The 22,942-nt window shown below is 37.8% G+C and overlaps 2 protein-coding genes across 3 annotated transcripts; both read right to left on the reverse strand.

The window, feature by feature from the left end:
• Positions 1–443: 443 nt before the first annotated feature.
• On the reverse strand, positions 444–5,423 carry vps26b (VPS26, retromer complex component B). Its single transcript, XM_036560484.1, has 6 exons — positions 4,736–5,423; positions 4,002–4,158; positions 2,329–2,493; positions 2,073–2,248; positions 1,804–1,946; positions 444–1,502 (listed from the first exon to the last, which is right to left on the reverse strand). The coding sequence occupies exons 1-6, from the start codon at positions 4,956–4,958 to the stop codon at positions 1,371–1,373; spliced, it is 996 nt and encodes a 331-aa protein (XP_036416377.1). The 5' UTR covers positions 4,959–5,423; the 3' UTR covers positions 444–1,370.
• A 91-nt stretch (positions 5,424–5,514) lies between these two features.
• On the reverse strand, positions 5,515–17,148 carry jam3a (junctional adhesion molecule 3a). Of its 2 annotated transcripts, XM_036560492.1 has the most exons (9): positions 17,025–17,148; positions 12,465–12,533; positions 12,234–12,347; positions 11,919–12,071; positions 11,080–11,282; positions 9,268–9,367; positions 9,002–9,131; positions 8,781–8,832; positions 5,515–7,876 (listed from the first exon to the last, which is right to left on the reverse strand). In XM_036560492.1, the coding sequence occupies exons 1-9, from the start codon at positions 17,095–17,097 to the stop codon at positions 7,841–7,843; spliced, it is 930 nt and encodes a 309-aa protein (XP_036416385.1). In that variant the 5' UTR covers positions 17,098–17,148; the 3' UTR covers positions 5,515–7,840. The 2 variants fall into 2 exon arrangements, with proteins under 2 accessions (XP_036416385.1, XP_036416391.1); XM_036560498.1 differs by lacking the exon at positions 8,781–8,832.
• Between the last annotated feature and the right edge of the window lie 5,794 nt (positions 17,149–22,942).

Raw genomic sequence — 22,942 nt, forward strand, 5'->3', positions numbered from 1 at the left:
AGGACAGCCTGTTGGAATCAGTCTTATGAGAGGAATTAAATTTTAATAACTAAAGACTCCTCTACTTTTTTGAGTTTTATGTAGTATGTATGCATCTTTAGTTTCAAACTGTACTGGTCACGCACCGGTGCCTGCAATACAGATACTGAAACTATCTGTATCTGACGCAAAAGGAGACAGTTTTGAATTTATTGCTTTGAGCACAAAACTGCCACACATTTACATATGGCTGCTATTCAGCTTTGAGCAGTTCAGCCTCACCCTTTAAAACTAAAGTTACAGATGTCCCAGTAACAAAAACAGTCTAATTCTAATGAATAAAGAGTCGGGAAATGTATGAAACGAACTATGACTGTTTTTGATACTTGAAAGAAAAAATGTAGGATACAGGTCCATTAATACAGCTGATCAGCTTGAGGGTTTGTGAGTAATCACACAGTAACTGACCCAGAAGTTAGCAAAGTTTATTTACAATATGGCTCATCAAGCTTCCATTGTGCAAAAGTGCTTTCCATTATGAGAGCATGAATGATCGCTCCACCTGAGCAATGTTAAAATGGCAAAATATAAGAAAGGTAGAGCTCAACATTCATCAAAAAAACTGACACTTTGTAATTATGCAGCATATAATAACACTCATACAGACTGCCTGTTTGGAACACAGTGGACTTGCTGAGAGCACTTTTAGCAGATATAAATTTACATATTAGACACAAACAATGCTTTCAATCAGAAATACAAATATTTGAAAACAAGGACAGCCTCTGCTCGTCATGTAATATGATTTGTTCCCTTTAGGAAAGTGTGTTGAGCATTTCTGTGCTGTCCTCCTTTCTTAGCTTCCATAATACTATGCAGAAATCTGTTTTTTTTTTTTATGAATAAAAGAATTGTAAATATACAAACATTTGACACCAATGCAGAACACAAAAAGCTCCCAGTGTTTACTTCAGGCTCATTTATCAGAAAATGAATGCTAAAAAAAGTACTAACTTGATCATAAAGATAGGAATGCTTCTGAATAGACAATGCGAAAGTCAATTTTGTACGTATGTTAGTTAAAAATCAGCAACAACTTGAATGTAAAGGAACTTGAATATATAGGAAACTAATATAGCATTGATTGTTTCCTCGATTCATGATCAAAAGGTTTGAAAGAGAAGCTTGAGAACTCAATTGACAAGAGCTAGTAAATGTACATGTTTATAAACTGAGCACCTGTGTGTTCTTTATGGACGATTTCCTTTCCCATCTACCCCTAAAGTCTTCAATATACTGCTGATCCCTCAACAGCTTGGATACATAATATAAAAGATGATACATTTCATTTGAGGCAATAGAGGATGTACTGTGCCTCCTACGAAGTCTGCCTAACTGCTGGCCTCTTTGGTTTGTGCTGAGGCATATGCAGAGTTCGATCCTTCAAATCTCTGAGAAGCAATAGTGGCCTGTTGGGACATACTCCTTCTTACAATGTCTCCTTTCCTCCAGAGGGTGATTTCCTTCAGCAGTGGGGAGAAAATGTAAAAGACTTTTGATTACTTGTGTTGAGTGAAATAGGGCTGCATGATATGAACAAATTTCTAGTCTTGCACTTATAGTGCTACATACTGCTACTACGTTATACCTTGCTATAATATTAAAACGCACTATAAATCCATAATGTGGTTCTCACAATGTGAAAAAGCGCTTTCTTTTTATTCAAATTGGAAAAATAAAAACTTTCACACAGGCCACATACACACATGTGCAGTCGTACCATGCATACACCTTATTAAACATGTAGCTTATAGAATACTATACCTGCTGTTTGAAGTATCGCCTCTCTTCCTCATCTATCAGGACTAGATTCAGGTAATATCGCACAGAGAACTTCTTATTAACATCTCTCATTGTGGGGGTCACTTCATAGCCGGCGAGAAATAATCGGATGGGGATTGATTCACCTAGGTAAACGATAATAATAGCTTTAAAATATGTAAAGGTTTCTCAAAGTGGACTGAAAACAGGAAAGTAACGATGTGCTTGCTTAGCATAATTTCAAATATAAGGCTACCACCGCTTAGCTGTACCTCGCACTGGTGCTCCATCCATGATCTCGTATTTGGCAATGGTGTCATTTTCATGGTATACGCTGGGTCCTGTGCCCGTCGTCTCGCGTTTTATTATGTCGATTTCCATGTGCTTTATTTTTATCCGCACAAGAAGGAAATAGATCTTCCCTACAATTACGTCCTTCAAGTGATACCTAAACAATGCAAGAACAATTACGTCAGACACAGTGTGAAACATGCTGACGTGTGTGAAATAGTATAGAATGGTACTTACTTGGATTTGTTGTACTCAAACTCAATATGCAGACAATCTTCAATTCCGACCTCCATCTTTATGGAGGAGTTTAATTCTGGATATGTGCACAGGGTGTGTACTACGATATCCATTTCTTTGGTGATGTCATTCAGTCTTCGGCTTATTGTCGCACGAAGGAAGTACCTACAGGCAACCCAAACAGATATTCAGATAACAATACAGGTCACAATGCTTGAAATAATTCAAAATGGCAGTCTGTACAGTGGAAGGCCTAATGTTGACCGTTTCTGGGATGAGACCAACGGCTGCAGTCACAGTCCTGATATATATCTGCCTCAGTTGAAGAAGGTACGTAACAGGGGTATAGCTATGAGGGGGCCTGTGGGGCCCAAAGCGATCTCATTTGGGCGCTGAGTTCTTACATCCTCATACTTTATTTTTTTTTAAATAAGATAAAAATGACGGCCAAAGCTCTCCTTTTACCATCATTAATTTTTGACTAACAGCAGTGGCAACCACGGTTTAAAACCAAATCTGCAATAAATCACAGTGCAATAGTTTAGGCTACTGTTTACTAACTTACTGGCTAGGTTTACACTGCTGAAAGAACTTTGAAAAAAATCGCACTCTTCAGCTAATCTGCCCCAGACATCTACTCCTAGTTCTGTAAAATGAAGTCTTGTGGTTAATAAGCCTGACCACCGTGGCATGCTGTCAGCTGAGCAGTTAAAGGCGAGGTCAGAAATAGTGTGCTGTGTTTATAATTCTACTGAAGCAGGTATATATGAGGGGTGTAGCTGGTTATGATAGCTACAGTGAAGCAGGCTAGCTGGCTAGTTGGTAGTGGCCAACCTCACTACAGCAATGTCTCCTGGATGTAGTACTTCCTAGCTGTCCCCCAACCTATAATCAGGCCCTGCCTAAAAGTAAATTTTGGCTATGCCACTGGTATATGCAAGAACTGTACACAGTGCAGTGAGAAAGTTTGGATGGGAGGAGTTCATCAGCAATCAAGCTTTATTTATTACGATATATGTCCAAATATATTTAGACATCTCTTTTAATCAGTGAATTTACCTACTTGAATGTGCCCTCATTACTGACATGAGTTCAACTGCGCACACATAGCTTGTATAATCTGCATAGAAAAGCACTGCTAATAGAATGTGATGCTCTGGAGCAGCCAGACATGAGCCTAAGGTCTCCATATCCAATGCCAAGCATAAGCTAGAAGGGTATAAAAGCCCCCACGCCTGGACTGTGGAGCAGTAAAACTGCATTCTCAGGAGTGAAGGAGTTCTACTAAATATCTCTGGAATGAGCTGGATAAAAACAACTTATCAAACATCAGTATGTGACCTCAAGAATGCTCTTGTGGCTGAATGCAATCAAATCCTCACAGTATTATTTCAACAGTGTAAAGCCTTCCCAGAAGAGTGGAGGCTGTTACTGTTGCAAAGGGACAAATTCCCTATTAATTCCCTTGATTTTGGAAGATATGCTGGATAAGCAGGTGTCTACAAACTCTTGGACATGTGAGTGTAGATAAATGGTGAGAACTCAACTGAAGCTATGTTGATAAAGTCGTTCTGAATGGTTGTACTTCATTAGCTCATCAAGCTCAGCTCTTCAATTTGTCTGCTGAAGTTCCACAGTTTGTGTTTATGTCAATTAACTGTTAATTAGTTTACCTCAGTTTCACATTCTGGCCTGTGTATGATTCATAAGGCTTTTCCACATGGGCAAACTCGAAGTCAAACGACTGAGAGCTGGAAAGTTCACCAGGTCGAGCCAGATCTTTCACAAGAGAGACAAACTCATGGTGGTTCCCTCTGTCGTAGTACAGCTCTGCACACAAGAGACACTGCAGTTACACACCTACACACTCAGCAAATGAACACTTCTGCATTTTAATGGGCCCATATAAAAAATTAAATCCTCACTTTTTTGTTTTATACAAGAGCTTAATGAAGTAATTATATGTTGTTTCAAAACACACAGTTTACCCATTCACGGTAAAGCTGTATGGAGTGTTTCAGCCTGAACTACTTTTTGAATGAAGGGCATATTAGTGGAGCCAATCAGAGCAGAGCTCATTTACATATATCAGTCTCAAAGGCACAGTAAAAAAAAAAAACCTGTTTAATTCTAAGGTTGGAAAATGGTCATATAAAATGCATAAAGTCTACCACACAGACTTCATTAGAGGACCTGGAAGGTGGAAACAAGTACATTAAACCTCTTAATTGTTGCACTGACAGTAGATACGGGCATTTATAAGAATGAAGCTTTTTTTATAGTCACTGCCAAGTCAACATGGGGAACTAGAGAATACACAAGTAATGATATAAAAGTGTGTTGACTTTCATTAAAGTACTATAAAAGGTATACTAAGGGCCCTTTAAGACACGGACTCCTGACTTACCGATCTGGCCTACGAACTCAATTTTGATCCCGTAATGTTCGAGCCTCTTTCCAGGATTTTTGAGTGTCACGTTAACTTTCCCGCTTACTGTTTCGCCGTCATAAAAAAGGAAATATTTGTCCTTTTTGCCATCCTCGGTCTTGTGTTCCGCTTTCTTCCTCGTCTCGCCGTCGTTCAGCACTATGTCGATGTCTGCGCTCTGGCCAAAACCGAAGAAGCTCATCGCTGCTGTGGCTCGGTGTGTCTGTCTGCGGGGTTATCTGTCGAAACACTTGTAGCAGCAGGTTGTATCAGATGGAGCTCTTGGTCTCGAGTAAAAGTCCAGTAAATTAATATCACCTCCAGAAATAATGTTACTACGGACGAAGAGATATATTTTAAACGGTCGCCGTCTGAGTCTCGGTGTTAGCGGGCTGGAAAGACTGAGGTTACGAAACTAACGTTACTACTAGTTCATTAGCAAGTTGGCTAATTGTGAGAGCTACCATGGAAAACGATCTCTAAGTGCATTATTAGATCCTTTAAGTGTCTGTCAGCAAATCTTTACAGGCTATTTTCATATCACTGTAGTTTCCTCAGTACCAGAAGACGGTTATTTTGATAAATACACTTCGACACACCACAAAATGTCACAGAAACGTTAACGCTAGTAATGTTATTGCCTCCGCTCACTTCCGACTAACAGAGCTGTGTGGATACAAAATACAGAATAAAAGTGCGGAGGCCTTTCAAAGTAAAAGTGCACAAGCGGAAACGGCAAAAATGGAAACGGCGAAATCTTCAAATACAATAATGTCTTTATTATTAAAATGAAAATAAAAGGAAAACTTAAGCTTTCACAACATACAGAAACGGCCACTTCTTTTAAACAGTTCCTGAGTAATATTAGAATTAGACTGTACAGAGACTGAATACATATTAGTTTTACAATGGTTTAATGCTATTCGTAGGCCTATATATTATGATACAACTGTTTTTTTCTTCTAACAGCACATGAAATAATACACATTACTGACAAAATTAACCAGACAACAGCTGAGCTTGTGATTTTGTTACACAGTTAAATGATGCACATTCAACATTTAATTGTACTGGAATGTCACACTATCTTTTGTTGTAGTGTTTATTGTTTCAAATCGATAAATGATTGAAATAACTGTGGAATGGATTTGGCCGATAATGCACCTTTTAGGCCAAATATGCAATATCAAGCAGCATATCCAACTTTACCAGTATGGTCCATAAAACTGGCACACAGTGGTTAAGAAGAGGGTGATAAATATTCTAATACTCTGGTAATACACACCAAAATCTTTTAGTATCAAACAGGCAGTTGTGGTGAGATTATATACTGTATATATAGATTTCTATGTTCTTAATAAATAACTGTAAGCATGTGTTTTAAGTAATTCATCTGGCATCATTCTACTTAGTCATGCATATTCAAGCTTATTCTCCAATAGAAACTCCAACATGAATAGATCAAACATACCATAGTTGTATGTTGTGGTATGAACAACACGGCGGATTTGGTTGAAGCTCGAAAAGTCCAATTTTAGAAATATCCACACTGCACTGACTGAACACAGGCCAAAATCCTTTTCTTGGTGCATATTTACAGTATTCATTTACCGTATTCATATCAAACAGTCTGTAGTGCTGCTTCTTAGACAGTGGTACGTGCCATGATGGAAGACTATTATTGGTTTTACCGTAACAATGTAAGACAACTTTAAAAGGTAACAGTCGATAATAGCTTCTTTTGAGTAGAAAAGCTAAGCTATACAACATTACAGTTGTTGGCAAAGTCTCAGGTGCACTGATCACAGTTAGAAAAAACAGCCTCCTGGGAAATAAGTAATACTGTGATGGAATATCTAGTCTGATACTTAACAATTAGAATGTACGGGGACAAAAATACCAAAAATCAACAAAAAATTGAAATTACTGAACCCTTACTATTATTTATTTGTCATGGCCCACAATCTTTCCAGCAAGTTCATCTGAGTGTACTTCAATGCAACCACATACCACAAAACAGATGAAAACAATAACACAGTCAAAAAACCTGGACAATATGTCCAAAAATATATGTATAAACAATTATAAAGTATAGAAGGTCACTTCAACAGAGAAAACACTCTGAACAAACCTTAAGTGCATCATCTGCATCTATAAGATTATTTCAAAAAATGAAGTGAAATAATGTTTGTGTCGTTTAGCACAACCAAGTCTATAGACTTTACAAAGACTTTTGATTCAACCTCAAACGAAATCTTAATTTACAACCTATACAACTAGCACTAAAACATCAACACATAACGTCCCACGACATCCGTAATATCAAAAAGTGACCCACGTCAAACAGTCATGGCATGGCATTGTATACGCACACAAACACACTGGCTTTGACTTGAGTCAAGATTCAGTGTGTCTGAACAGAGTGTGGTATTTAGCGTGCTAACTGATTGAACCATTCTCTGTGGTGCTCTGACAGTTTGGCCAGTTTTACGTAGCAGGATGCAGCAGAAGCTCAGTGTAATTTAGGCTTCACAAATCAGCACAATCTGTGCTTTAATTTAGTGTCGCAATAGTTTCTTGGCCTTTTGCTCTGCACATTCTTCAACCATACAGTCATCTCATCATTCATGCTCACTGTTCTTGAAAGACTGCTGGGTTGTAAACTTTGTCTGTGGCTGTATGGGTTTTGAACTACGGCTCCATGACTTTATCCATAAGAAAACATTCTTTTAAACCTTCTCGAACTTATGTCATCTTTCTTGGCAGGACATTTTTTTTATATCTACAAATACAAGTGTAATTCACAAGACAGTCTCATACAGGATCTTATAAAGTGTACAGACTGCGAGTTGCTGAGTAAATCTGGTTCAAAGTCCTTTATGAACTTTAAAATAAAGGGAGTAAAACTTCCCCAGAGGATTGTAACACTTTAATTGTCTGTTTCGATAATAACTTTGGCAAGCTAAGAAGTATATGTTTCCGCACCTCTGAAAAAAATGCACAATGTGGTAGCTCGTATGTGTGGCACAACGCTCACAAAGTCAAAGCTTGTGGCTCTCTTGTGTCTTCGGTTTCACTTCCCAATCATATGACAAAAGAGGACTTGTGGCGGAAATGCCCCTGCAAAAAAAAAAAATACGGCAAAGATAAAACACGTGATATTCAAAGACATTATTATTCTAAATACATGTACAAGGATAAAAAAAAAGTTTAGAATCTACATTACCGTTCAAAACTTTAATATGATAAGTGATTCTAAATACTACTTATTTTATTCTATAGTAATTTATACACTGTAGACTGAAATACTATAAGCTAGACACCAGAAGGTATTTTTGGTAACTCTAAGAAGTTATTAAATCATAAGTGAGCGATCATTAATGATCAATAACATACTGTAATCGTTTACAGCAATTCCTTGATAACTTATCTGCCTCAGATTTCACCACCACTTTTTTATAGCTTTATTCTCAATGTTTTAGAAGCTTTCTACAACTTAGTTGAGATCTATAAAGTTGTGTGATAGTAGGGTCACAACAGAATCATTTTACACATGTACTTACAACAAAAATGGTTTTATATTGTTGGAAGCAGTGATTCCAAACTTTTGAACTGTAGTATACAGTCATGTGCAAAAGTTTTAATGCCCTTGGTTAAAATGATAGTAGTAAAAATATGTTAACACATCTTCTACAGGGAACAAACTTAAATATGGCATTTTTCTGCCGATTTTAGTTCACAATTGTATTTTTAATATATTAGAAAAAATAAAGCATACAATATAAAATGCCAATAACTTTTGCCCAGGTCACATTTAATGGTTTACTTTTTGCCAATACGTTAAATTCGACAAATAAACAGTAACTGTGCATTTAATGTGCAGTGTGTTCTCTGTAGAGGATGTGTTCACTTATTTATTTACTTATGACAAGGGGTCCTTAAACGTTTGCGTACTACTGTACAAACCAACAACTAACTAAAGTAAAACTAAAAATGAGCCTTAAAGTATCAAACAAATTCTCACCTCATCTGCACTGACATAGTCCATTGGACTGCTGTGTTGAGGGACTTTATAACTGCAAGAAACAGTGTATTATTATGGGCTTTCACTACACACAACACTGCGACATTTCAGACTTCAAATGGGCAGTTAGCTATGTTGTGAGTATTAAGAACAGAGCAATATTGTATCTTGCTGGCCTTTTGAAGACACCCCACATATTTCGGGCAAAGGTCTTTACTCACTCGTTTTCTCTGTGGTCCTTGCAGGAACAGTAGCCGTGTTTCTGAGCGTGACAGAGCCCCACTGTAACAAAGATGAGCGCAGCCACTCCTGCCAAAACCTTTAAGGAAATCCCCATGATATCAGGATCATCTGGAGCAGACAAAAGCAAAGGCATTAACCCTGAGAATGACTTTAGCAGAGACGCGTAAACACCAATATTTACGTCTATTACTATTATCAATGCAAACTTTGTTCACTTAAATTATGCATAGAGACCATAACTTACAGACTTCCATAAGCTGTGGCTCGCATTTTGAGTAGCCAGCCTCATTTCTGGCCTGGCAGTGGTACTCGCCTGCATCCTCCTTCTTCACTATCCTAAATTTCTTAAAGACAAGAAAAACACAACACGGTTTAATATAAGAGTGAATAAAATGTATGTGAACAACTTATAAAGCAACACTTAGTAAAGACAACCCCACTAACAGTAGAATTTCTGCAAATTAATCCAAGAATCTCATCTAGGGTGGTACAAAAGAAGAAGATGTTAAGTTTCAGCTGACTGATGACGGAATCAGGAATCAATGGCTGTCAAGCTGGACTATTTAAGGCAGCACATTTTTTTACTGTGGACAGGCTGCTAAAGGGATAAAGCTGTGCTAGTCATCCATAAACAGAACATCTTCCCATGTCAAACATGAACATGAGCCTAAATGATTTTTAAGTTGAAGTTACATCAATGTTGTCACATACAAAGCATTTAGAAGACACAATTTAATATAGCCCACCTAATAATTCAATAACAATAGGGGAGACCAGGTATGGTTGTAACATGGGGCGAGTTGTAACACCACCAGTTTCACCAGTCAGGGATTAGACAGGATTCATATGATCATTTCAGTTTCTACCCACTTCCACCCTGATCCCACATGGTGGATGTCAAGGCTGGAAACAGGCACATGCAGATTCTATAGAGAAACAAATGGATTTTGAGGTAAAAAAGTATTTTTTTTTTTACCAACACTGTATTTTGTTTAGTATGTATACTATCACAGATAAAACCATATGACTTATAATAGATTCAACTGTAGTTTCTCTGGCAAAATATGATGCATTTTTCCCCTGCTAATTTCAAACCACTATGCTAATACAGCTAGCTAAACAATGGCTGACAGGGGTGGGGTGGGGTGTAACACATCTTTAAAAAATGTTACAACCATCCCCTTACATAGAATTTGGAACATTTTATTGATTTTAATAATTTTATAGAATGCCTAGTCAGAAAGACTGACAGAGGACAGAGTGATAGAGGTGTGCCTTCCAAAATGTTTTATAAAAGCAAATGATGGAGTCGCAAAGAAGGGCAAGTCAGTCAGATCAGTTGTAAAGCAGCAACAAACTTTTCTCTGAGATGCAGGAGGAAGTGTTGGCTGAAAGTTTGACTCAGTCAGCAGACCTGTATAATGGACGGACTCCACATGAGATAAGCATATGACAGGTTAGCCACTGGAGAGTGGAGTAAAATTGAATACTAGCACACTATGTACTCAGGTTTTCTGCTCCACTTTCTTTTAGATCAGAAAATTTGCATATTACGTGGCAGTAATATATAACATGAAACAACCACAAACATGGGATGAAAAGCATTGTTCTGGATTGTTATTTTATTTTGGCAAACCTCTTTTTGAAGCATATTGTATGGAGTGGTATCTTTTGTCTAATTGTTATAACTTACCCCAGCATGTGTTACAACCTTCCCTGGTAGTGGGGTAGGTTGTAACAAAGGAACACCATGTATTTGACATCAACTCATGAAGTCTGTGATATCCTTGCTGAGGACTGAATTGAAGCAATTGAACAACAAATTTGTAGTAAACTAATCTGGGCACTTTGTATAAAAGTTTGAGAACTCTAGCTCAAAAATTCAGTGAATTACAGGTGCCGCGGCCTCCCCTAATATGTTACTATAACAGTAGACTGTAGGTTAACTTAACACTTTAAACTTTGGCCTTAGGTATTATTTAAATAGGAAAAAATGTGTAGGCCGTTTTATTAAATCGACAGTAAATACCAAACCAAAATACCAAGCTGAACGTACCAGTGTGCCCGTGTCTGTATTCATGATATATGAAGAGTTGGAGAAGCGGGTGCTGCTTTTGGGGTCTTCAGGCAGCTCCTCACTGTTGCGGAACCACTGGTACTGAGATGGAGGGTATCCCTCATTCTCCACGCACCGCAGCTCTGTGGACGAGCCCACAGTGATGGACTCTGGCACACTGCATCTTGGCACCACTGGCTTCACTGGAACCCAAACGAAAGAGAGCCAAAGCTTACTACAATGAGCAATCACTTGCTACTTCAGCACAGCATACAGAACGAAGGAGGACAAACACTGTTGCTTGGCCTTTGTTGGATGCAGTGAACAGACATTCATCTACTCAAATTCTAATCAGATTACTTGTTTCTCACTCTTAAGTGGCACAACCATCAGCAATGACCTTGTCATCAGGAGATTCCCTGGTGTCAAAGCCATCCATGGCCAGGAGTCTAAGAGAGCATAAACTGGCCTCAGGTCCTCCATCTCCCCCATCACTCAGCGTAACGCTAGCTAACGCAGGCATCTGTTAGCTCATGTTATAGCATTGACAGTTGCCGCTCTTCTCCAAGCATATTGAGCTGTCCAATGATGTTGTTTTAGCCGTAGTTCAAAAAGATACTGACTTTGTGTGTCTTGGATGAAGCACATGCTACTCTTCATCCTCCCAGCTTAACACAGGGGGAGACCTAGCTAACAGGTATGAAGTGGCTACAACTAAACGGGACGGAAATAAAACCTGGATAAAAATACTTTTGGCTTACTTATAAATATTGCACATGGCCATCCCTAACATCTGTAATGCAAGGTCTTCTATGAATAACAGGTAAGTATGAATGTACCTCTCACAGCCAGGCTGATAAGTATTTCATCAAAGGGTTTCTGGTCATCGATGGCAGCCACCTCACAGCGATACAATGCACTGTCTGATCTGCTGGCATTCCGGATCAGCAGGTTTGCCGGCTCTCTCAATATCGCCCTGTTCTCTAAATCACCTAACAATAAGAAACCAATAATAGTCATTACAATGAATACAACATATTTGAAGGTCAACATTATCTGATTTATGTCTATCAAGCTCAGCTTGCAATTACATCATTAAGAAATATCAAGATTTTAATGAAATTGTTAGTGGCTGCACATAAAACAAATGTTACCTGATATTTTGTTTTGGAAGTACACATAACTGGGGACCCCGTTTTTAATCTTCTTCCATTCAATTCTAGGGTTGTTTGTAGATATGGACTCTATCAAGCAGGTCAATTCAATTGCTTTCAAGAAAAAAAAGGGTTTGTTAGTCCAACTTCCAAGAATAGTAAACAGACACATGACACAAATGCTGGTCAGTATATTTACAGTTAAAATTGAATTTTATAGCTTCAACTTACGCTCAAATTCATTGGCCCATACATCTTTATCTGTAGTTCTGAGTATGACAGCAAATGTTGTGATGCAACCTAGAAATTATTACAGAAAAATTGGCTAGACAACTGAATTCACAACAGCTGAATTGTAACAACAGAAACAGTAAAAACAGAACAATAGAAGAACCCTTTTCAGTGGTTTCTGATATTTTTCATTGACATATCTACCAATATCGATAAGTATACATTTTTAAAATGTAGTAATTGGGACAAAATCCACTTGGATTAGCATTACAGAGACATAAAACACTTCTTTCTATAAGGTTAAAACAAATAAAAATGAACATGAATAAAATGAATAAAATGCAGATGTTTTAGTGCAGTGGCTCAGGGTCTGCTAAACATTTTGCTCTTCTGGAGTACAACAAATACATCATCACATATTGGTCAAATCTAAATCTAAAATCTGTCCCATGTCGATATGTTTTAAGGAACAATTTGTCCACACCAATAATGATTTGCATCTCTAATATCATTTTTCGGTGTGTATTTTATTTATACGTTTACTTTAAAACCTTCAAGCTATAAAATATGAAGATCACTTCAGAAAAAACAACTGTGCTGGTGTGACATTGAGCCGTATTGATTTGAATATATTGATTTGACACTGCTGAAAATTGACACCGGAACAACTGGTCAGCAGAAGCAGTTTTTGCCCATTGGTTTAGTCCTTTTCTCAGCTCATTCTATAATATGTAAAGACAGGGCTGGGAAATTCATCAAAAATTCATCGAAACTGACATTCAGAACCTCTAACCGACGTAATCTTTCCCATGTCAGTTATTTAATATTAGTATTTGTTTTATTTAATTTTTAGTTTTGGACACATACTGCACCTGGAAATCGGTAAGCACACATTAACTTGACAGACACAATGCTACAATATTCAGTAATCTAAATGGGGATATCTGGGTGGTGACTGGCTGCTGTATTCCCTGTGTTTGTTTGCGTGTGTGTCAAAAATGATAACGTCTACATGTTTTTATATGCCTTGTGCTTTTTTATTATCCTTTTCTGTGCTGATGTTAATTGAGGTATGTTTTAATTGAGGTATGTTTTTTTTTCATTCTACATACTAAATAAATACTGTGACAACAATAAAAAAATCTGTTCATATAGCACATTAATGTTAAAATGCGCTTTCTACTTTTCAAATGGCATTATTTAAAACAATTTATTTTGTTTGTAAGAAATGCAAGTTATTATTTTCTACTTTTTAGGGAACTTGCCTGTTACATTACAACTAAAATGTGACCTTTTTCATAACATGTTTTCATTTTAAGCAATGTGTGCTTTTATTTCAGTTGTTCAAAATATTCAATAAATAACCATAAATTGTTAATCTCTGGTTGCAGTTATTTTAAAATCACAAAGATATGAATTCTTTCATTAGAAAAAATATCCCAGCTTTTTTAGTTGAACATATTTACAGTACAAACCTTGTAAGTGAACTATGAGGGCAAAAAACAAAACAAAAAAAAGACAAAAACAAAATAACTGTTCATTAGTCGCAATCGAGGTAAAATGTTTAATTAATCGTGATACTGATTTGAGATCATATCACCCAGCACTATGTAAAGACTTGCAGATTTGTTAATATTGTGTAGGGAAACGTTAGTATTTTGTTCTTACAGAGCTCAACAGAGATGCTGGTGTCTCAGCTCTGATTTAAGATGTTCACTGCAGGTTGTGCTTGTCTGATGTCTTTGTGAAACTGCATACCGTGTGAATGTCATACATGCAGATTTAGCTCAGCTTATGTGTTTACTTTCACTCTGTCTTTACCAATGGACTAAAAAATGGATCATCAAACAGGCTGCCATGGCCTGTTTCTTAAAACAGAACTAAAACAAACTACAGGGCTTGGCTGGTGTGAAACGAACAGCCAAGACTAAAAATACATACACCAAATCTTAGCCTGCTGACATTTACATTTTTTTTTGTTTTGGCTTTAAAAATATATTTTACTGTTTTACTGTTCAGTTCAGGGCCATAAGTGACCCACAGAGTCCTGTGTCTCTGCATTAAAGGTTTGAACTGAGAACAATGTACTAAAGCATATAACATTTCATACAACAGTCATAGTGAAACAGCCCTAAAATATACAACCTTATTAAAGCATTAAAGCATTAATCTAATATTTTTCCTCAAAAAGAAACAATTTTTCAAGTTTGCCAGAACACTAGTTATCAAAGTAACAGGTAGATAATGATTTTAACATGATAACTAACACAAAAAACAAAGCATGTGACAAACTGTTTTTTACTCTTGCAATCTTACAAAATCAACTTTTACATTAAACTGGACGTTGGAAGCCTACGATCATTTTAAAAGCATAAATAATTATTGATGTTTTTCGAGAAACCTGTTGTACTATAAATGAGGAACATCAAACTCATACCTCATTCTTTTACATCTTTGTGTAATCTGCAGTAATACCCAGCTAATCAACATACAGTGAACACTGTCTTTACATGTGAAGAAATGTCAAGCTCCAATGTTTAATCACAAGAAATTTGGACAGTAATCTAACAAAAGCAGAACAGATCAAAGCCAAGTAGGACCTTCAAAACAAAATCACCAAGATTCAACAAAGTGTAGGCCACAGCTTGGCCGCTGAGGATTTGCTCTCCTCGGGAAGTTTCCTCTGAGGCCTATGAAGAGACACCCCGCTGTTTTCTTATAAAAACATGCGAAACCCAAACAGTCATTTTATCACAGCGGTAACTGATGGGACACGGAAGCTGACATTCCCCAGATTTTCCCATCATTGGGTTATTTTTATATCTGCTGCTGACATTTGACCACTCTAAAGACTCTGCTTTTTTTTTCCTTTCCCGAAGCATGTACTGACTTTATGATGTGTGTCCTTCAGTAAAATGGAGTGGTATGATGGTTGTGTACTGTTTCACGTATGATAAAGAAGGCTCGAGAAAAACAGCATCCAGAAAAGGAAGACAAGAGGTCAGGCTGTAACTGGGAGCTGGGCCAAAGCGAAAGCGTTCACATTTTCATGCTGGTTCCCCAGCGATTCAGCCCTGAAACTTCTAAGTGAGTATATAAATGTTTAAACACACTCGTGTATAAAAAAAAAAATTGGCAATTTCTACAAAAAAGGCTAGCGTAAGGCTGGAAAATAAAAACAATCTGTCTATAGCTAAAGGGCATCACAGGCTAAGGCCATATGATGTCGATGAGGCAATGTAGAGTGCGTTCATAAACCCCAAAGGCTGTTTGTGTAGCATACTTCAATGTTAATTCAATTTTTTATTTATTTTTTGGCCAAACATTCCAGTGCATAATATGCAGACAAATCCCACTGGTACTTTATGTTGTGCAAGAGAGAACAGCCTGTGTAAAGAGAGGAGAGAAAGAGAGAACTAGCTGTGTTTTCCTTGAATGTGATCCACTGGTCAGTCACATTTTAAAATTCAGAGCACACAGCCTGGCCACCAAAACTGTCCCTTCATTACAGCTGAGCACTACAATGCGCTTTCTTCAGCACACGGCTTAAACTGCCTTAGTATTCGCCAGCTTCGTATTCGAATGTTCCGCTCCACCTTAAATTTAAGGTGGAACGCAAATGTGGAATACTCAGCTGGCGAATAATCATCGTTTCATCTGCTAGAGCTTTCATCGAGCCTACAGGATTTGGTGACAAAAATCGATAGCTAGCTAGATAGGCTTGACCGGACGACCTCCACCGGTCCGGTTCACGGTTCAGCACAACATTAATCCCTAAAAGCGTAGCGTTAGTTGGTCAGTGAAAACCTGTTCCAGACAGCTCAGCTCAGCTCTCACATGTTCTCGGCCCCTTCAGTGTCGAATCGCAGTCCTAATGCGACAGGAGTAGTGTACACCTCATATACGTCCCCTTCAGCTAGCTGAGCAGATGGAGCTATATTTGCAAATGCAAACACAATGGTATGAGAGAAGGACTGTGAAGAGCAGCAGGACAGCGTTACTCTTCCCTCCTGTCACGAGGCTGAAGTCAGCTTCTTCTTATTCTCTGGTTTCTTGTTCGAATATTCCCGTTCCACCTTAAATGGTGCAGCAGTTACATTCACCGGCGCCAGAATGTAACTGCTGCACCATTTAAGGTGGAACGGGAATATTCGAACAAGAAGCTGGTGGATAAAAAGAAGCTGACTTCAGCGTCGTCCTCCTGTGGTGAGCTGAGAGTCAAATTTCACTCAGGTTTTATGACATTCACATGTAGCCCAAGCACAAGCAGACACACTCGGTAAAAAACAGACCAGACCTGCTTTATGCTATGCTATATGCCATATATACCACACACACACAGCCATGGTAAATTCAGCCGTTAAGCTCTATGGTAACGGTAATGTAAAGCTGTTTGGTAACGTTTAGACTGAAAGCCAGCAGCCTACGCGGACCGGATTACTGCTATTCAGATACAAATACAGCTGTCGCAGCCCGGACACGACCGTTAATAATTTCTTAAATAAGCGTTCAGCCCGAAGCCCGGGTTACGGTCCGTTTAGAGCGCGTAACGTTACTCACAGAGCGAGCAGAGCAGCGGCAGCAGGAGGAGTGCTGGTCGTCCTATCGCCATTTTGAAGACGCTGAATTCCATGCGCGCTCTGAGCCGCTGATCAGCGCGAGGATGCTGCCAGTTTCCATGGCTACAAGGACATCAGGGCACGCGGAGACCACAGGACAGCAAATCGAAAACTGTAATTAGACCCGCTTAGAATTAAGTAAGAGTTTAAAAGAGTTATAATTATTATCAGCTAGGGGCGTGAAAATGTTTCTTTTTCTCAATAACAGTGCGACCTTAATCTACCATACGGCCATGTGCCTTAATTCGGTAGTTTAAACAGCGGGTGCAGGGCTACTGTTCCGTTTTCAACCACCAGATGGCGCTGCCTGACAACAAAACGGCACTTAGCAACTCCACTCAGACTCAGGTGAGGTTTTCTTAGATTCATAATTGACCAAAAACGATATAATGGCTTAGATGATAAATACATATCATGGGAGCTCTTTTCTAAAAGGATAAAATATGTTAAGCCCTAGCAGATCTTGAAGGGGAACTCCACTGATTTTTCAAAATTTCTGCATTTTGAAATGGCTAACATGTCAACAAAATCATTCATATTGGTTTGCTGTGAAACGCTGTCCTAGAAAAACGTGCAAAGTCAGAGTTGTTCACAGTGGTAGCAGACATCTGAAGAGTTTAACGCCTCCAAAAGCTCCATCACAGAAAGATATTACTCGAACTGGTTGTGAATACACTGCCTGATCTCTGAGACAGCGTTTATAGTAGTTTTGTGATAAAGATTGGTATAAAATGTATTTTAATCCATTAATGGTGGAGGGATACATGAAGGTTGTTCTAAGGCAAAATAGTCCCTAAAGGAAATTTATTTTTTCAGATTGACCATTATTTTACCATCATTAACATTACATATTAAAACGAAGAAGACGTGTAGATTCCCTGATGGTTTTAGATAGTAAATAAAATGGCTATATTTGTGCTGTAGACATGGCGACCCCTATAGTAACTAACCCCACCACTGTAAAGAAATCTGAGTCTGCAAGTTTCTCTACAACGAAGCACTTAACTTCAAAATACACTGAATGATTTTGTTTGTCTCTAACAGTGAATTATACAGAAATAATAATAAAAAAAAACAGGGGAATTCCCCTTTAAATAGGATATTTCAGCAGAAGTGAAGGTTTAAGGTCAAGATGGAAGTGGGTTAAGAAGAGAGAGAGCGTAATAAACAGATGTGGTGGGTTACTAATCATTTGTAGTAGATGAAAGGAATAGTTCACTGAAATTCTAATTTAAAATTCCCCCCTTTTACCCCAAGCATAGTTAATTGCCCAGTATATGTTTGCTTCTTTAGTTTTGCACTGGAACTACGAGGCTAACGGCTAACGAAATGGAAGTCACCCAAAATTGCCTGCAACATCCTGTCTTTCCCTGTCTTGTCTTGTCTGCCCTGTCCTTCTCTTTCCTTCTTACCTTCTTTCAGCCTTTGTTTTCTTGTTCCATGTTTACAAAGGCCATGTCCTTTTGTTGTTGTTCTGGTCTTTGTCTCCTCCCCGTTCTGCCTTCTTGTCATCTGTCTCACCTGTCTGTTGTCTGTAGCTCCACCCTCTCATTAGTCCCATGTGTTTCTGGTTTGGTCCATGTGTATTTATACCCCTAGTAGTGTGCTTTGTGTTTGCTTGGTGATTTGCTTTTCTCAGGTCCTGTTTTTGTTATTTCTCATTTGTTATCCAGTTTACTTCATGTCCCTTTGTCTTTTGTTTTCTTTCTGTCTATTTTATCATTAGTGTTCCTTATTTAAGTCACTTTTGTAGATTAATTTTCTTCAGTGTTTTCAATAAATCAAACGACTTGCACAGGCATCCTGCTTCTTCGTCTCTCCCAACGTTACATCGCCTTTGACACTTTGTAGGTCCTGTGCAAAACCAAAGAAGCAACCATTGACATGTTTTGGCTGATTGACTACATTTAAATTATGGAGAACATTGTGTAAATTTCATTTTTTCAGACAAGTCTTTTTTAAAAAAAGTAACATTTCTGAAGAAATAATCAAATTTTCTCTAGACTGCAAACTGGAGGCTATTTACTGTATATCTGAAGAGACATTAACATGAATGGTGTGAATGTCAATTAGTACAAAAGTTACTACAAAAACAACTGACAAAGGTAGATCAGTATACAGTATTCAAATACAATTTGTAGCAATCTGTAATTGCTAACATTTTAATATTTGGCTTATGTTGTCTTCCAGACCCAGCATATTCTTTAGTTTTTCCTATTAGATAATAAATCAGTTAAGAGTGCCAGTGGCTATTGTGTAATGAATTAAACCTGCTTCAGCACAATACAGCCTAGTGTAGTTTCCTGTAGGTTTCAAGGTTAATTTAAACTCCTTCTGTAGGGTTTCTGTATCACTTGGTGAAGCAGGAATGTGGTGTATAAGGGTGATTGACAAGTGTGCGTAAAACTTATTAAATGCTAAAATGATCTGAATGGAGAATGTACAGTGATAACTGTGGTTGGCCATCAGTACACGCAGTCTCATCATATATGGGACAGATATAAACTTAAATTGCAGAGTTAACTTGCTGGGAATGAAGGAATGGAGTTATTGAGATATCAAGTGTGAAGAGGCCTTAAACTTTCTTTTCTTTTTACACGTGTAGTCCTTTGTGTAACGTAACTGTCAAAGTCAAGCACACTGATTTACATTAAGTAAATCTCCTGTGACGCTTTGATGGAGCACAGTGTGGATCGTGGTTGTGCTGACGCTGCTACGTGTCAGCTGAAGCAGTAATACGTGTTGTAATCTAAGAGTCAGAGAGCACATTAACATTAGTGTTCTATATGCTAATGGCCGTGATGAATGCATGATTGCAGTCTTTAGAAAGTCAGCGTGAACTTGCTGAGTGGCACAGCCAGTAAAAGTTAAAGTAAAGGTGTATCCTGAGGCTGCAAGTTTGTTGAAACTCTACTAGTAAACAAAAAATGACAAAAACAGATGATCATGTTATCTGTACATAATCAGGAATTCTAAGCTGATTTGACAAAAGAGGAAAACTCAGCTTATTGTTTTTGGCATGATGTTGGTGGGGTGAGCTATGAATCAACCAAAGGATCATAATGTATGACAGAGACAACATGTTAAAAAAAAAAAAGAGTCTTAGTGAATTGTGAATGATTCTGACTGCATTCTGAGAAGAATATGGTAATAAAAAAAACAGAGAAAACAAGCATTATATTTGTACATTATTATATTTGGCTTCAGTAATCTATTTGGCTTTTCTCTTTTCTAAGGCTTTTAAAGAGACCCCCCACTAAAGCACAGCATCTGCCTTTAACCTTTTTGTTACTATGGCTCATGTACCATGAATTGCCTCTTCTTATATTTTGTTTAATTACTCCTGACTTGTAGTTCAGTGAAACAAACAGAGAAATTGTGCCAAAGGTGGAGATATTTTATCATGATTTAAATTGGATGAAAAGAAGCAATCAAAAAAACACACAATGATAGGAGAACCTGAATACCCATAAATAAATAAAGTATATAATTTAAGACAGTCTTGTTTTGCGGAAAGCATAAAACCAACCTCTACATTTTTTCCCAATGTTTTCAGTCAGTTTTTTTTTTTACATCAAAACAGAAGTCAGAAATGGAAACGTAAACTTGCCAGTATAGCATGTAAATCGCAAATACACTCATTATGTACTATGTGTATGTAAATTGTGTAATGTATGTAATGTATTGCAAAACAACAATAACTAGACTTTTAAGTGTTTACAGATCCATTAACAAAGTGGAGAAGTGGGTAAAATACCGTCTAAATCAGTAGATAGGAATGGTTGGGGTTTCATCTTTGGGTTACAGTCCCTCGTCCTCTTTTTCCTCATCATGCTTGTGGCCTCTGAGGCCTTCAGCTTGTGATGGTGAGGTAAGCGAGGGGGAAATAACAGGAATATATCCAGAAGGGTCCCTGGAGAGGAACAACATGTTACTAGCACTGGAGCATAACGACGAAGACACAGCTTCACTATCACGTCTTGTCTCTGCTCCAGTACTCTACATGCCATGACCAGACCGGCCTGCTCCTTTTACGGCCAGCAGGGTCTGTTCAGGTCATCTGAACAGCCTGAGGTAGCTTAGCCACTGAGAAGAATAATGGTCTCAGTGTTTGTTCCTACACTTTTACGTTTAAAATATTTGAGAAAGATTTCTGAACTTTTAAGAGCACGAAATGGATATGAAGGTAATTTCGACAGCTGCTTGATGGCATCTCATGACTGGAGCACAATGTCACCGCGAAACCATGGCAACCATCTCTGGGGTGCTTTGGCGGGCTAAAATAAGGACCTGGGAAGGTGTGACACAAGCCTTTATCACCAGCGAAATGGTGTTATTCTACACATCAACACAACACCGGCAAAAAAACCATTCCGTCTAATAGGAAACTGTACTGAACAACTCAGGTTTTCTCAGCATGCATACGTTTATAGTGTGTAATTATTTTGAAATTATATTTATTTTGCATATGCATGCAAAATCCCATTTTTATGATCAATTGGTTATCATACAAATCCACTCAATCCTTATAGAAATAAAGAGATGGTTGATGGAAGTTTGATAAAGAAAAGAGCCAGGGCTGCATTCAGGGCAACTGCATATGTTTACTGTTTAGGTGCTGGCAGAATTAGGGCCTTTTAAATGTCAGCACACAGAATCAGCGCTCTGGTGTTTAATCTTAGGTGGCTGTTACTGCAATGATGCTGCTTAGCACACCCAAATTTTGTGGGAAAAAAAAAAGTTAATTTAAGAATGCAAAACCTTGTGAGATTTACATTCATGGCCGTGAGACGGCAACAGAGGCAAAAAACAAAAAGCAAAAACATTGGTAAACCTTGAGACTTGACAGCTGTGGATTATAGTTTTTTGTTATGTAATCAAGCTAGCGTTAGCATGGTGGCTAAATCATCATTTCCAACCTGCCCAGCTTCAATTGGCTACAACAACATAAAGGTAACAGTAACATTTTAAACTGGAAACAACATAATGTCTTGACTTAAGTGTGCTACAGTTTCTCATTAGTTTGGACAGGATTTTAGCAGAATTTCTGTAAAATGTGTGCAACATCGCGACAGTTGCTACCATAAAACTGAGCACATGGTTCATGGTTCATATCCCTGGTGTTAGGAGCCCTCTGCCGTGCGTTTAACAAGCTAGTTCGAGTGGGCGTATTAGAACAAGAAAACATTAAAATGTCCGTATATATGAGGTACATTTTTACTGGTTTTAACAGTATCTGTGGTTACCTTGAGTTCTTTTATGTCCTTTCTATGTTCTGTATTTTCTATGTTTTACTAAACATACTAATACTTATTAATTAAAGTTACAAAGTCATATGCAAAATAAAGTTACAGTCGCATGCAAAAGTTTGGGCGCCCCAGTCCTGTTTTTACATGTAAGTTAAAACATACTCTACAGAGAACACATTTCTGCACATTTTAATGTACTTGAATGCACAATTACAGTTTATTTGCTTAATTTAACATATTGGAAAAAAGATACAGTATAACTTTTGCGCAGGTCCAATGTTATGCCATATTTTATATTTTACTTTTTTCCAGTGTGTTAAACACATTGAAAAAATAGATGAAAACATTGGAAAAAAACTAAAAATGCAATATTTAGGGTTGTTCTTCTCTTAGAGAAGCAACAAGACATTTAATTTGACTGGAAGAGTTGAAACGTTTTCATATGATTGTAGAGCATCAATTGGTCAACAGTCTTATCCAAGTAACACGTTACAACTTTTTTCCTGTAACTAAGTAGTGTAACGCATTACAGTTACTGACATAATAAGAATTATGTTACTTGTGCTACTCATATGTCTTTAAGAAAGTAAATTTCCTCTATATAGGATTG

This window comes from Colossoma macropomum, unplaced genomic scaffold (assembly GCF_904425465.1).
Source record: "Colossoma macropomum unplaced genomic scaffold, Colossoma_macropomum, whole genome shotgun sequence".
Lineage (NCBI taxonomy): Eukaryota > Metazoa > Chordata > Actinopteri > Characiformes > Serrasalmidae > Colossoma > Colossoma macropomum.

Bases quoted from the DNA above. Each gene is read 5' to 3' on its own strand.
- vps26b (XM_036560484.1), bottom strand. From the start codon at position 4,958: ATGAGCTTCTTCGGTTTTGGCCAGAGCGCAGACATCGACATAGTGCTG. The intron at 2,494-4,001 runs GTAAACTAATTA...GGTTGCCTGTAG, and splicing joins GGCCAGAATGTGAAACTGAG to GTACTTCCTTCGTGCGACAA. The intron at 1,503-1,803 runs GTATAGTATTCT...CCACTGCTGAAG, and splicing joins GGCGATACTTCAAACAGCAG to GAAATCACCCTCTGGAGGAA.
- jam3a (XM_036560492.1), bottom strand. From the start codon at position 17,097: ATGGAATTCAGCGTCTTCAAAATGGCGATAGGACGACCAGCACTCCTC. The intron at 11,283-11,918 runs GTACATTCATAC...TTTGGGTTCCAG, and splicing joins TATCAGCCTGGCTGTGAGAG to TGAAGCCAGTGGTGCCAAGA. The intron at 9,368-11,079 runs GTACGTTCAGCT...CTTGTCTTTAAG, and splicing joins ATACAGACACGGGCACACTG to AAATTTAGGATAGTGAAGAA.